Source organism: Drosophila biarmipes, unplaced genomic scaffold (assembly GCF_025231255.1).
Source record: "Drosophila biarmipes strain raj3 unplaced genomic scaffold, RU_DBia_V1.1 ptg000022l, whole genome shotgun sequence".
Lineage (NCBI taxonomy): Eukaryota > Metazoa > Arthropoda > Insecta > Diptera > Drosophilidae > Drosophila > Drosophila biarmipes.
The window spans coordinates 460,681-476,607 of NW_026114539.1; the positions used below are offsets into that span (position 1 = coordinate 460,681).

Sequence of the window (15,927 nt, forward strand, 5' to 3'; positions counted from 1 at the left end):
GCAGCTGCAGATATAATTGCTGATATATTCACGAAGAACTTACAGAAACAAAAGCATTCTCGTTATGTTAAACTTATGAATTTATTATGATCCTAATTAACTATATAAACTAATACACATTTAGGAAGGGTGGTAAAATACCGAAATATCGCAATTTGGCTCTGTATATCGGAGTATCGTGATAATGGCTGTCTGTTATTTAAGGAATTGCAAGTAGTTGATTTCGGCTGGAGAACAGAAAATTCCTTGCCATTCGTGAGACAACCAATTTCATGCAAAATTGGCTATTCGGGCCTGGTAAGCAATGCAATCGACATGAGAAGTGTCTTGTGATAAATGGATTCTTTAAGAAACAGAGGCAATCTCTATTAGGCGGCAATCTCTATAAGACGTCCTGACATTTTATCCCTGGACATTACGGCCTCTATGCGAACAAAATTCAGATGAATGATCTGAAGGTTGATCAACTTAATTTTCCATATGCTAAGGAAGTATCATCATTTAAGATCGGTGTTGCCTGTACTATTTTTGTAGGGGATTTTTCTTTAAGAGTTTGTTCAAAGGAAGCTGGAAATTCTTTTTAACAGCCTTTACAACATGTTCGTCTATCTCAAAAAACTAGGTTCTTTCTTTCTGCTATTCTATCAGAATACAAGAGGTTTATAAAGTAAGCTAACCAAATTATATACTCATAGTTTTTCCTTTTATTTCCATGCTATTGTATTTATAGAAACCTGACTAAAACCGGAAACTCTTAGTTTCGAAATCTTTCCAAGTATGAACACAAATAACATGCTTGATCGTCCCTCCCGACGTGGAGACGGAGTTTTAATTAAAGTTGACTTAGAATTAACGTCTAAAATAATAAGGTCCGATTAATTAAATGACATTGAATATCTGTGCGTAAAACTATCCCTTCCGGGTATCTCTATATACATAACATGTTCCTATATTCCGCTGTCATCTGTCATATATATATTGGGATATATGCGAATCATCTGTCCGTTACCCAGTTTATCTCAAGAAAACTATTAGATAGGAAACAGTTAATAGTTTTAAGTGACTTTAATATACCTAGGGCGACATGGTCCACTGTCGAAAAATCGTATATATTATTACCATAAACACAGCATGATTTTCTTGTGTTTTCACAGTTTTAGACACATGCGTTCCTACGTTCTGTCCTAAAATTTCAAACAAACCTCCGTGGAATAGGCACAACTTAAAAATGGAAATTCTAGGCTCTACAAAAAGTTTAAAGCTGTCTTTTCCCGATACTTAAGTGCTCGGCCTGAATTTACCATGCTTAACGCCCAGTGTAACAAAAACTATTTAGCTCGTGACAAGACCTAGTTTACACTGGATTTAAAACAGTTTTATAATTTTGTTAACATTATCACTCAAATTTGAAAATTCTGCCGCAAGCACTGATCAGACCATAGCCGATCTTTTTGCAAAGATTTTTCAAACCACCTATTCAACATCAAGTCCCTCAGATCTGTCTTACCCATATGAGACTTCTAAATCAAACTTTATTGTTTGTCCCTTTATATGTGAAAGCTCACTTCTTTTAGATTTGCAAGGGTTCAAACGATGATATTACAAAAACATTGTTTATTTCATTAGTCTGACCAATTCTTGAGTACTGTGCTTGGAGTCCCCAATATGGGATCCATATAGGCCGGATTGAGTCTTTTTAATATTTGCCTTACAGGGACTTAACTGGGATACAAGCCTATTACTACCATCCTACTCTAGTAGACTACTTCTTATTAACTTACCATCATTAACTAACCGAAGAACTAGGCTTGGTATTACGTTTATTAGAAATCTTATTTATAGTACTGTGTAAAGTCCAAAGTTCCTGGGTCGCCTGCATTTTAATGTGTCAAACAGATTCACTAGAAACTATATTCCCTTGTATTAAATCATTATATTTCCAATTATGCAACGCATAAAACTTTTAGATTACTTTGCAATGATGGACTATATCACCCAATATCTCACTATCGACTATTCTATTCTGTTTTCCAAGAAATTAGTTTTACCTAATGTATCTTGCGTATTTTTTATATTAAGCGCATTTTGACTCGTATTTTGAAGTGTCTATTGTTATATTGTTTTAGTCTTTGTACTCGCCCTAAACGGTAAATAGGCTCCGCGCATAATAAGCAATGCTTGGTATCGTAAGGCCATTTGTTTTTGCTGACCATAGTAAATCAATGCCCAAGAATATAACAAACCCATCACTAGTATTGCTTTAGTCTGTTTTTACTGACTCTTGTGAATAGAAGTCAAAGCGCTTATAAGTAAAAAAAAAAATTCAAAAGAATTGCAAAATAAGTAGAAACATAATTTTATTTAAAATTTCCAATCGTGAAAGGGTGTTATTGATCTCTTCTTCAAGCGTGTGTTAAGTCACTTTTATGTGACTTTCGAGTCGGTCTAGCCAAGCCCGTCTGTCCGTTCATTTTTACGCGATCTAGCTTCAAAGCTATCGGGCTGAAACTTTTTCAAAAGTCTCCTAAAACGTCCGACTGTATCATATAGCTGTCATGAAAATTGGTGAATTAATAATAAACAAATTATAGCTTCGATGTTTTTTGACATGCTATCATTTTTTATATCTTTAGGAACTTTGAATTAAATCTAATAATAATCGAACGCCAAAGAAACGGTCAAAAAAAATTGAAGCCATTTCTTGTTAGATATTCGCAAAAAAAGTTATCTTCAATAAACCGCGGTTTCCAAAGGTATTTTTATACACTTGCAGAGTTATAATGTTTTCAGTAAGAAGTTTGCAACCTCATAAAATATATCTATTCTTGATCAGCATTACTAGACTAGTCGATCTAGCCATGTTTGTGTGCTTTCATTGCTCACGAAATATATTTTCTGTAAATATGATTTAATTTATAAAAATAAAAAGGCCAATTTTTGAATGGGAGGACTTGTTTTTGGGCTTTGTTTTAAGATTTTATATTCGATGTGTTCTGCATTTCACATAAACGGAAACGCAAAAAAAAACCATTTCGCTGTTTTGGAATATTTATTTTCAAATGCGGCAAACTCCGGATCAACTGGATAAAAAAAAATTCTTTTGTATACCAAATATCAAAATTGTAAATAAGAATAACACTCTATATATTTAATATTTTGAAAAAGTTTCCAAAAGTTTTTCCCTTAACAGCCTTACATTTTATGAAATGCTAGATTGCTAATTTTGTAAGTAATGAGTATGACTGATACTCATTTATAATGAAAGATACGATAAAATATTAATACTTAATAATTTCATTAAGTATCTAATTTGAAATGGTGGAAAAATGTTTCCATTCTCGGATACACCATACTAAAAACTACCCACTCTAACGCCCACAATCAAATTTGTAGCTCCTACAGTTTTTATGATAAGAACTAAATAAGTACATGTTTACCAAAGGATTGAAAATTGTTAAAAATTGGAAAACACTCGCTTTGCCAACATGGTAATTTTATGTACGTTTCAAGTAAAAGAACGCATGTGTTTCAGGAAGTGGTTTATATTTTTAAAAGTTTGATTGCAGAAAAGCATTTTTAAAATCAAAAATGGCAAATCATTTTAATCGTTTAGTAATTCTAAAATCGCTCTGTTTTGCAAATTTTTCTTTAAAGTGATGTCATAAAATTATTTATAAAAAAATTTTAATAATAAAATATATAAAAAACCAAAATAGTTGGCATTCGTAAGGGTACTTTAGGTTCAGAACCATATAAATTTTATATCAGAATTCCAACATTGTAGTATAGATGGCAAATTACAAGAAACTCCAGATAAGAAGACTCATATAATTTATAGATACTTTCACCAATTGCGCTTAATATAGGCTGAAGCGTTGTCCAAGCAACCTTTTGAAGACTTCCAATGTATGAATGTACTCCTTGAGTTTTCGATAGTAAACTTCAATAGTTACTTTCCCTGCGCATTTTTTTTCGCGGTTAGTCGGTAGCAGCAGTCCGGGCAACAGAAACAAGGTCAATGCGTTTTTCGCAACTTAAAAAATATATACACATAAAACACATACACATAAAAATAAATTTAAAAAAAAAGTTTTTCAATATTTAGAAGTCACTTATCAATTTATTACCAAGAGACTTCTTAAGAATACGGAACTCCTGTAATGTTTCGGATAAATTAGCTGACCCTTTTAAGACGCTCAAACGGTAGTCAAAAATAAATTTCTATTTCTGGATGACATCTGCATGCCAAGTATGGATATTCTAGCTCTTTTAGTTTCCGAGATTTCAGCGTTCATACGGACGAACGGACAGACAGACATGGCTAGATCGACTCGGCTAATGATCCTTATCAAAAATATATATACTTTATGGGATCGGCTCTCGCTCTTTCAGTGAACGGTCGTGTTTTTGTCTGGCGCTCCGTATTTTTGTTCTTTTTGTCCATAAACCATCGGGGCTTAATTCAAATTTTCTTACATTTATATAGCTTTTTATGTCCCTAACAACGTCCGTTCGGTTCGCGAGTTTGCATGCCCAGTCTCTGTGCAGTGTTTGTTGTTATTGTTTTAAATAATTGCATTCGCCTTTTCTACCAAACGCTGTATTGAGCGGTAAGAATCTATACGGTAGTTACCCGCTCTCCCGCACTTCCGCATAAAAAGTTCTTATTGGTGGCACTAAAAATAACTTTCCCCAGCTTACTCACTACCGCTCACTCTTTCCCACTCTCTTACTGTCGTAGCTTTTTTCTCTTTGTATGGTGATTCAGAATATCGCGATAATGGCTGTCTGTTGTTGCCATTCGTGCGACAGCATTTTTCATGAAATGTTCTCGATGCAATCGACATGAGAAAAAGCTTGTGCTACTATTGTGAAGAATGTATTGCCTATGAAACCCAGGCAATCTCTGTAAGACGGCTCACAAAAAGCACTGATAGTACAGCTACAAGTATAAATGCTGTAGTACCAAAACCTGTCACATGCGTGGTACCTAAAACAGTCACCTGTGTACCGCAGCGGAAACAAATTTCGGCTGAATCCTGACCTTTCATCCCTGGACGATGTGCTCAGCCAATTTTTGAGCTGCAGGCATTTTTGTTAAAGAGTACTAAGCTAAAAGTAACGGGTATAATAACGAGTAACGGGTATAATAAAGAATTTGGCAAAATCGGAAGGGACAAAATGAAAAACCCATGGCCAAATATAAATAAACATAAAGAGCAACGTTTTCGAAAATATTCAAAATTTTTTGAAGTGCATAGCGTAATTCCCGAAGAAATGCAAAGGTGATGGACATTTACACAGTTTCTCAACGGGCTACAGGCCTTTTAAAAACATTTGCATGAATCATGATGGTCCTGTGGATAAAAAGGCTTGTAAACTAACGCCCTAGTTAAGCAAAATAATACTCGTCGAAGCTCAGAACGTATAAAAGCAAAATTAACGCAACCACAGATCGGTTTACGTTGGAACTATGTTATCAAAAAAATAGAGTATAGAGTAGCAGATCCAAATGTGTTATTTAAAATAGGTTGAGCTTGCGGGTAAGCTAAAACATTAAAACGTCAAAGCTAACCGCCCAAGTTGGGGAAATTTATAGAAGACTAGAACCTATGATAGCTAATATTGCGCAACCAGAGGATAGCTTACATTGGTGTAATGTCACTAAGAAGGTTGAGTATTGTTAAACAGCGGCCTAGTGAAACGATTTTTGGCATAAATCAACAGGGGAGATGTTTATGACGAGTTAGTCGCAGAGTTGAAATACAGCTTACTACAACGCGTACTAAAAGAAGAGAAAAAGCTGCGTCGATGGCTTCGTTACAAATCTAAATTGAGAGGGACGCAATCCTACGAAACGCAATGTTTTAGATGTTTCAAATCATTCGAATCTTGCTGTGAAGATGTTTTGAATCATAAGGTCAATTGAAGCACCTTTATTTATTCTTTAAATCCTCTTTCTAGTAATCTCTTTCCGGTAGAATGAAGCTAAAGACAACGTTTTTCCCGAGCGTTCTTGTTCTTGGTGCCGGTAATTGGTTTTTTTTTTTTTACTAATTTCCTCACCCAACGGACGAAAAAGTTAAAAAGAAATAACGGAAATCCTTTTTGAACTGCCATGAATTTCGGACCTGGAGAGGAACTTTGGCAAAAATAATCACGACGTCAGTTGGAAGCTGTGCGTTAAGCCTAAGTGGGTCAAGCATGAACCATGGACATTGGACCCGGAGTTGTACCAAAAAAGAAATAACGGTTCCCGGAGGCCCTATTTAAGCCGCAGGGCGCTGGCAGCCGGATCGTCAGTCGATCACGAGCAGTCAAATCATCAAGACCAATCAGCGAACAAGTCAGTCAACCAAGTAATCTAAAAATGAACCACAACAAGTCAAATCATCGGAAGCAGCGCCGTGGGAGCAAGATCCCTACGTCGAGACATTCGGCATTGGGATACCAGGAATCTCCGAATTGCGAAACACGTAGCTGAGGTCCAGGGTGCGTCACACCATCCGTTTATTCCCGTCAACTAAATCCTGGCGTTAAGCCTGGAGAGTCAGTCAAAGTTTGAGCAGTGCAGGCCGGGGAGAAACTGTCTAAACCCAGTGTACCTCGCCCCATTCACTACTTTGGTGTTCCGGCGTAAGCCCCGTACGTTAAGTGGGAAAAGAGCAGGTCCTGGCATGATCAGCCAGAAGGGGGAGCGGTCGATCATTACGGTCTCGAGTGGAGTTCTGCAGAAGAGCCTACTGTTTCGACTCGTGCAGTTCCGAAACGGCGTGTCCGAACACCCAAGTGCCAGAAGCCACACTACGTCCAGCCCCGCGGCGAGAAGCAGTACGCAGGACATCGCCATCAGCAAGGCAGACACCACGCGACAGCCACGCAACACAGATCGAGCCCCTCGGAAGCGTCATGGATAGTTAGCAAAAGGGTGAGGCTAGAGTGGACCTTGGATTAGACTAGGCATAGAAGCGAATTGGAGCGCGAGGCAGCCTCCTTGCCTAACATGGGATGTCAGCGGGAGCTGAATAGAACCTCGGTGAGACCGACAGAGCAAAGCATAGGCGGTTGAGTGTCGAAAGGTATAATCATGTAGAGCGCGGCATCTGTTCACCCCAGTCTGAGAACGGTTCCCTAAGCCCGCACGGCTGACCCACTCTCGAGTCCAAGCAGTCGTCGAGTCAACGCTTCAAGGATGTGCAGTGTCGAGCACCTTCAGGGAGCGTCAAGGATCTGCAGGGAGCTACAGGACCGGAGATTAAGTTATTGAGGCGACCAGGACCGTCGGAGATACCGAAGGTCACGAGTGGCGACATCAAATCCAGCCGAGCCACCAAGCTTTTAAAAGAGTATACCCGCGATAACGCCCTCCGAACCCATAAATTCTCTGCTTTCTCACTAAGCTACTGTGCGGTGGGACGAACACACACAATCTACATAGTGTTTTAATGCTGGGATGTTTGCTTAAAGTTTGAACCCAATATAATTTTTTACTGACTTTTTCCCGTTGTTACAGGAAAAAATTCATATTTTTCGTTATTGTCGATTGGTATTATTTACCCAATCTTGATCTGCATAGCAAAGCGTAGCTTGAAAGAAAATCAAAACTGGCCTAATAAGAATGAAACGAGTTGAGATATACTAAAAAGGTCACAGAAATAAAATTTAAAACTTTGAACAAGAGAGTACTCCGTTACTGATCTAAAGACAAGTCAAGCAAAAGGAAGATTCATATATAAGCAAAGCGAAAGATGCGAAAGTGTATAGCGCCACCCTCTCGCGATTCTATAGCTTTTAAGAAGCGCAAGCTTCTTTTAGCGGACAAGGGAAAATAATTCCAAAGTTATTGTTATTATATCGCCAGTGTATATCCCCAGCTGCCTCGCACTTCTTTTAGTCGATATCATCGACTCTTTTTGACATTAAATCCACAACTACCATAAACCGGTCTATTCCCATTAATTTTTGAAATTAAAAAAAAAAGTTAATGGAAATATTTGGTTATTAAAAAAGTTGAAATAGGAAAATTTCTTAAAAGGTAGTGTTTAAAGAAATAAAGTGTGAAATTTTTATTTCTCTGGAAATACTGCTTGCATATGTTCATTTTCTGCGCACTCCCCTTATCTGAATATCGGGCATTTGATAGTCGATGGCATCAAGTTCTAATTTAGTATTTAGTCATAAATAGTTGCATTTATCAATGAGTTCATAAGTTACTGCCAATAATACTTTCGCCTGTAATTGCTGTTCTTCTCGTGAATACAATTGGAACCACGCATTAAGAAGTTACTACCAAATATTCTTTGCTTTGTTGCTTTAGATGAACAGCGGCCATCTGATAGTCAGGTCACTCAACAATAGCGTTCATCCCCGTCTTTTTTTTATAGGCGTGTGTTATATCTGGTGAATCTGGAGCTGGAAAAACGGAGACAACAAAATTTATACTGCAGTATTTGTGCACAATAACCTCAAATACTTCTTCGTGGATACAACAGCAAATTTTAGAGGCTAACACCATTTTGGAAGCGTTCGGTAAGTACAAAAAAAAAATTAACAGTTTATCGATCGCTTTTATAAGCTTTAGAAGTTGTTACTTTTTGTAACTCAAGAAACGATTTTTTATACGGTTTAAATACTTTTCAAACCATTATAAAGCATGTGCACTTAGTCGGTTCTCACATGTATGAAAATATCAAAAGTCCTACTCTCATTACTGTCCAACCGTATGATCACTAAGATCTCGAAATCCCTAAAAGCATTTGCTTTTTTTCCCATGTTAATGGGAAAGCTGTTTAACATCGTCTAGAAATTTCTTAACTCTTCTTAACAAACGTTTTGGGACAAACTTAAACAAAATACAATTTTAGACCACCAAAATTTAGTTTTATGTATAATTTTTAAATAGATAATCCGAATATTTTTCACCGCTCTTAATATTTTCTTGCATATTTTATAGTTTTTTTGACCCGATTGCATTCACCACTTATTTCAGTTTATGTGTCGCCTTCTGGAAACTTTAAAAAGTTAAAGAAAATAACTTTAAAAGTTCAATATAGGTAAATCCAATTTTTGTGAATTTTTGGGATGTATAACTTTTATGTTTTCTTTAAGTCTTTTTAAGATCGAGATTTTACGATACCTACAACCTTCTTGTTGTCGACTACACTTCAAATTCTTTTTCATTGTCGAGTCGTTTTTTCGGTTTCACAGAAACTATTTTATAAAGCCATTCCTATTTCTTTAGGGCTTAAGATAAAATCCATACATCTTATTTGTGGCGCTTGAAATTCTTCTTCCATAGCAACACTCATAATTTTTCTGTTGTGGCGTCTCTTCTGCTTCATATCTTCTTTGCCATTCTCACATTGTCAATCGTCTTGGCAATAACTGTGCTACCACTACCTAAATAAAGATCGGCACAATTGCTAGAAAACCTCCAATTTTATTTAGTAAAAATTGTATTTTCACATTGGAATTACTTATTCCTGAATAGCAAACCAAATAGAACGGTAAATATAATGTTAGGCTAAGTTTGATGGAGAGTTAAAAGGACTCAAAATTGGAAAATTGTTATATATTTCGAAACAGTTTATATAAACCTTTCTATGAGTAATTAATTAAACTTATTAAAGATTTTGAATATTTTAAGTATTGACCAGCAAAGAAAAGAAAAATCTATTATGATATTCTACGACGTAGCTTTTAAACAACAAGACAATACAAGATGTTGTTTTATTTAGGGCCGCCATAATTCTTCTTCTTAATTCATACGCTTTTTACACTCATTCTCGTAGAGCAAAAGGGTAAAATAGTTTCGTCGGAAACTATGTAACAGGAAGCGATTTCGTGTCTATTAAATCTATACATTTTTGATCAGGTTTATTTTCCGATCTAGACATGACCGTCTGAATGTTGTTATCTCGGAAATTATCCGAAATTATTGACGTTCCGGCAAGCTTATTTCTGCTGGGTACCGCAGACCTGGACTATAGCGTCCTTTAATTGATTAATTATACCGACCGAAATCAGAAAGTTGAAAGAAAAGGACAATGGACATGATGAGAAATATGAAACGATTGTATTATGTACATATTTTTATTTTTTATTCTTGGCAGTCTCAAAGCCTATTCGATACTAAATTATATATATAGATATATGGTGGTTTTCTTTTACATATGTTAAGTATATAGGAATTAAAGGTTATTATAATAAGAGGTTATTAGAATAAGAGGTTACTAGAATAAGAAGGAACAGTTCTATGTAACATGTGAATAGGAAAAAAATAAAAAATCGTGCACTAATGTGCACGCAGATTGAGTTTCATAACAAATTTTTGTATCTGCAATAAATGTGGTTTTTATACCCTTGCTGAGGGTATACTGATTTTAGTCAGAAGTTTGCAGTGAAGGAGACGTTTCCGACCCCATAAAGCATATATATTATTGATCAGCATCGCTAGACGAGTCAATCTAACCATTCCGTCTGTCCGTCCGTTTCTTTGCAAACTAGTCTCTCAGTTTTAAAGCTATTTCCCAAAAGTCTTATTTTCCTTGCAGGTAGTATATAACTGCTTCTCTGAAAGCAGGCGTGCAGCTCTAACAACCTGTATGAACCTTGCAAGGGGCGGCTTGCAGGTCATTGGCATGGAATACACCGACAGGGCTTTACCCTTACGCTGGAGTACAACCCAGTTAATTCCAACCCAGTAAATTGTCAGAGTGCATAAACTCAAAGAAGGAGTTCAGTTCCGTCCTGATGGAAAATGCAGCACTGCCTTGGATATAAATAAAAAAAAAAACGATGAAAAACTTAGCTTCAGACTCTATCAAGGTAATCTGCCGGATAAGTATTTTTGCCAGCCATTTTAGATTATCATGATTGCTTTGAAGGGCAATTCCTCTACTCCTTGAGTGTTACCTCCTTAGTCATCATTTTAAAACCAAACTCCTTCCACTTCAGTGGTGGACGGTTTGCATTGTATGGGAAATAACTTTTATAAATCCTTTGTTCAAACACCTTAATTGCCACTTCTAAGTAATCAGTCACCCCCAAGAACCTCTTTGGCGAAGATATGCTGCAAAAATTACTACAGTATTTTTAAATCTTTTGTTGTGTGGCAACAACATGTTAATATATATTAATACGAATACATTTTCACGTAAGGCCGCCGTACTGTAAAAACATTTTTTTCTCTAGTTTTGGGTTCCAGTGGTACTTGGCAATCGCCGTCTTTCTTGTTTATTTTTAAATATATAATATCTTTCCTGCAGTTCACCTTAATGGATAGGTAAATTGAAATAAATAAACAAATAAATTTAGGTCAAGTAATCGTCCTATATTTAAGCCATCAAAACTGAAACAAAACAAACTATCCCTACAACCTAGTTTTCCCCTTTATAGTCAGCTCAAACAGAAATTGGCCTTGAAAGGCGGTCTGTTCAAACACACCAGCCAGTCGATTAAAGGCAGTTTATTTAAACGATAATTTTTTACAATAGTTTTCCTGTTTCTCTGAATTCGGGACCATCAAACGATCTGTTAAACTCGTGTCAAACTCTTCCTAATATGTCAAGCAAAGATAATCTATATTAAATTTCAAGATGAGTAACAACAGCACAACGAAATGTACAGACTCATTTTTTTTGTGGGTTTTCGATTTTTTTCGAGCTTCCTAGTGTGAGTTGTCCGTATTAGATTCGTTGGCTATGTTGTGTACAATTTCTTGATTTTTCGCACTTGGCTGATGCGCTGTAACAAAGCTCTGTAAGCTAAGGGTCTTTTAACTACGGAACTCCGAATGGAAACCACTTTTGTTACGTAGAATCGAGATTGCTCAAATAGAAACAAATTAGTTGCACTGATGCACGTATCAAATGCTTTACAATAATCTAAAAGAGTCAAAATGTTATGTTGTCAGTATCCATTTTTTCCTAATGTTTTCAACTATTTTAATCATTGCTGTTGAACAGCTTCTGGCAACACAAAACCCTGAAAGCTTATCGCTAAAAAAATTGTTACTTCTTAAATAAAATGAAAACTTAATCAAAACTACTATCACAGGTATTATTATCAAAGGTATATTATCACAATTTCGATATGTATTTTGAGGTAGGTTATCAAGATAGTCATCTTCAGTTACATCGTTACTTTGCAGTCTAAACATTTTAGTGCAGTTCATCAGGACTGGCATTACATCGGTAGCTTAGTAGCTTAGGATTTACCAATGCTTAGTTTTTTTAATATTAAGTTTTTTAATATTAGCCCATTTCTGCTGACTCGTTGTTGCCCTATTAAATCTGGAATGGAAACAATTGCGTTTCTCTTGACTAATAAATTGTGAAACATTTTTTCTTAGGTTGGCTTGGTCATTTTCGTCACTAATAGTACTGATCGATTGTCTAACTATATTACATTATCTTGTAGGACAGACAATTGAGAATGAATATTTGTATTGTCCTGAATAGAGTCACATAAATAATAGTCGGTACTTAGCAAGGCGTAGTCAATATTTTTAGTCCCTATAAACTATATGGTTTTCAGTTAAGTCTGTGTTATTATTATAAATTAAATAAATTAGATCGTATTTGGAAAACATAAGCATTGAAAGTTGACTACACATATATATATATATATATATTGCGTTGCGTGCTGGCTTGCCTTGTATCGCTTCCATTTTTTAAATGCCGTATCATGTTTGTCAATAAGTACTTTAATTGCTGAACTAAACAATGGATTTTCACGTGGCTTGCTGTAATTAAGATTATTTTTCGTCTAAATTAAGGATCCTATTCGTGCGTGGCTCGTTAACTATATTGTTTTGTTGGGTCAACTTTAAAGTCTTATCCCGAAAAATGTATCGTCTGAACAAAGTTACTTAACAAAGATCGCAATAAACTGTGACAAGAGCATTGGTGCGAGTGGGCGGTCGACTGGCGTACGCGGATATAGAACGCAGTTTCAAATTTCCAATATTAATGCCTTAAGTGAATGGTTTTGATATCTGCCGTTTCATCGTGTCAGAGTCTGTCGACGTTTTACAATAGCAGAAGAGCTCGATAAATGTTTGTCATAGTAGTTTTATGTTTTTCAATAAAAGCGGTTATCCTAGAACCTATGAAGCGCCTTAATCTAACTCGTTTATTTTCAAACAGATTAAATTGGCGGAGCGAAGGACTTTATTTCGGATTACACTTTTTCGCTTTAGGTTTTACAACCAGGATCGGTACCCGCTCATCTGGAAGACGACTTAGCGCACCTTAAACGGGCATAGCTTGTATTAGCGATAAAGCCACGAAGGTCTGACCTTGCGAATATATAGAAGAATTGCAAAAAGGTTCAACTAGTAACTATTGTCGTCGTTAAGGCGGATAGAATTGATTGAAACAATCATACTGGATTACTAAGAAATTACTATTAAAATACTAGTTTAATAAACTGTAACAATTAAATATAAATAAAATAAATTCGTATTATTATTCAAATAAATAATACAAAGCCCGTGGGCTCGCGAAGTTGCATATTCCCTCCTTGATCCTTGAGCAAACTTCACGCATTTGGTACAAGATTTGATAATGCGTGGACCCGTGTTTCTATCGATAAGAAGAAGCTTGACAGCTGTTTTTTTGGCAACTCTGAGAAGCAGTGGACAACAGCAGTTTTAACAGCGAATGTTAGATTTTGTGCTGCTAGTGTAAGCAGCGAAGCAATACGAAGAAGACAAAAGGAGAAGCTGGTAGTGTTTTTATAACCAAGCTTTTATATTCCCTAATTTGTAAATCAAAAGCTTGAAAGTATACAACTGATCACAATTGGTGAAGTTCAAAATATATCTGAGTTTTATTACAAAGTGTATGAAAGACCCCCAGAGTAGACTTATGCTTAACTTTGCCGATCGGGTGCGAATCGTCAGAACATTTTGGTGCCCCATGAGGTGAACATACACTCATAAGTTCATAAGGTTCCTATAGTTATAATCTTACTTTAATTTTTGTGTTACTTGTTTGCAAATCTGCTATTACTTTAAACCAGCAAACTTCGAATAACGGAGGAACCAAGAAGTCGAGGAGAATAGCGAATCCAACTCATAACTTTTCTTTTCGAAATTTTCATTAATAACTTGCTTGTATTTCTCTTCTCTCATGTTCTGGTATACGCTGACGATGTAAAACTTTGCTTGCATTCTTGGTGCATCTAGAATTGGCTATTCCTAAACAACTCTAAGTCTAACCTTATGAGCTCTTTATCGGGTCGAGTGATCTTGAACTTTACGGATCACATTGGCACCATATTAGTTAAAGCAAAAGGGGTTTTTGCTTTGTAAAATGTTGGTCAAAGGAATTTGAGGACCCCTATTACATTTCTTGGTTCGTCCAACCCTGAAATACTGCTCGTGTGTTTCGTCACCTCAATATGCCAAGTATCAGTTATTTATGTTTGCACTACGTGGTATTGCCCAACATTTTTTTAAACGATTTTTTAACCATTTGGTGTTATATGTTATATAAAAATTGTACTTTTTGATATTTACTGAATGTTCCGCAAATTTAAATGTAACAAACATCTTGATGTGAGACGGGTACTTTGTTTATGTTGTCATATATTTGCTGACTTCAACGAAATAAATAAATAAATAAATTTAGGTCAAGTTATCGTCCAATATTAAAGCCATCAAAACTGAAACAAAACAAACTATTCCTACAACCTAGTTTTCCCCTTTATAGTCAGCTCAAACAGAAATTGGCCTTGAAAGGCGGTCTGTTCAATCACACCAGCCAATCGATTAAAGGCAGTTTATTTAAACGATAATTTTTTACAATAGTTTTCCTGTTTCTCTGAATTCGGGACCATCAAACGATCTGTTAAACTCGTGTCAAACTCTTCCTAATATGTCAAGCAAAGATAATCTATATTAAATTTCAAGATGAGTAACAACAGCACAACGAAATGTACAGACTCATTTTTTTTGTGGGTTTTTGATTTTTTTCGAGCTTCCTAGTGTGAGTTGTCCATATTAGATTCGTTGGCTATGTTGTGTACAATTTCTTGATTTTTCGCACTTGGCTGATGCGCTGTAACAAAGCTCTGTAAGCTAAGGGTCTTTTAACTACGGAACTCCGAATGGAAACCACTTTTGTTACGTAGAATCGAGATTGCTCAAATAGAAACAAATTAGTTGCACTGATGCACGTATCAAATGCTTTACAATAATCTAAAAGAGTCAAAATGTTATGTTGTCAGTATCCATTTTTTCCTAATGTTTTCAACTATTTTAATCATTGCTGTTGAACAGCTTCTGGCAACACAAAACCCTGAAAGCTTATCGCTAAAAAAATTGTTACTTCTTAAATAAAATGAAAACTTAATCAAAACTACTATCACAGGTATTATTATCAAAGGTATATTATCACAATTTCGATATGTATTTTGAGGTAGGTTATCAAGATAGTCATCTTCAGTTACATCGTTACTTTGCAGTCTAAACATTTTAGTGCAGTTCATCAGGACTGGCATTACATCGGGTAGCTTAGGATTTACCAATGCTTAGTTTTTTTAATATTAAGTTTTTTAATATTAGCCCATTTCTGCTGACTCGTTGTTGCCCTATTAAATCTGGAATGGAAACAATTGCGTTTCTCTTGACTAATAAATTGTGAAACATTTTTTCTTAGGTTGGCTTGGTCATTTTCGTCACTAATAGTACTGATCGATTGTCTAACTATATTACATTATCTTGTAGGACAGACAATTGAGAATGAATATTTGTATTGTCCTGAATAGAGTCACATAAATTACAGTCGGTACTTAGCAAGGCGTAGTCAATATTTTTAGTCCCTATAAACTATATGGTTTTCAGTTAAGTCTGTGTTATTATTATAAATTAAATAAATTAGATCGTATTTGGAAAACATAAGCATTGAAAGTTGACTACAC

General features: G+C 35.7%; 1 protein-coding gene across 9 annotated transcripts in view; it reads left to right on the forward strand.

The window, feature by feature from the left end:
• Nucleotides 1–15,927, forward strand: part of LOC108029318 (unconventional myosin-VIIa) — a 792,260-nt gene that overhangs the window by 275,702 nt on the left and 500,631 nt on the right. For 7 of the 9 annotated variants that reach the window (XM_050890354.1, XM_050890355.1, XM_050890361.1 and 4 more), the window contains exon 5: nucleotides 8,385–8,529. In XM_050890354.1, the coding sequence (XP_050746311.1) occupies nucleotides 8,385–8,529 (145 nt within the window). Of the gene's footprint in view, nucleotides 1–8,384; nucleotides 8,530–13,148; nucleotides 13,169–13,201; nucleotides 13,290–15,927 lie in introns of those variants that run through there. The other 2 variants (XM_050890357.1, XM_050890362.1) reach the window with 2 other exon arrangements.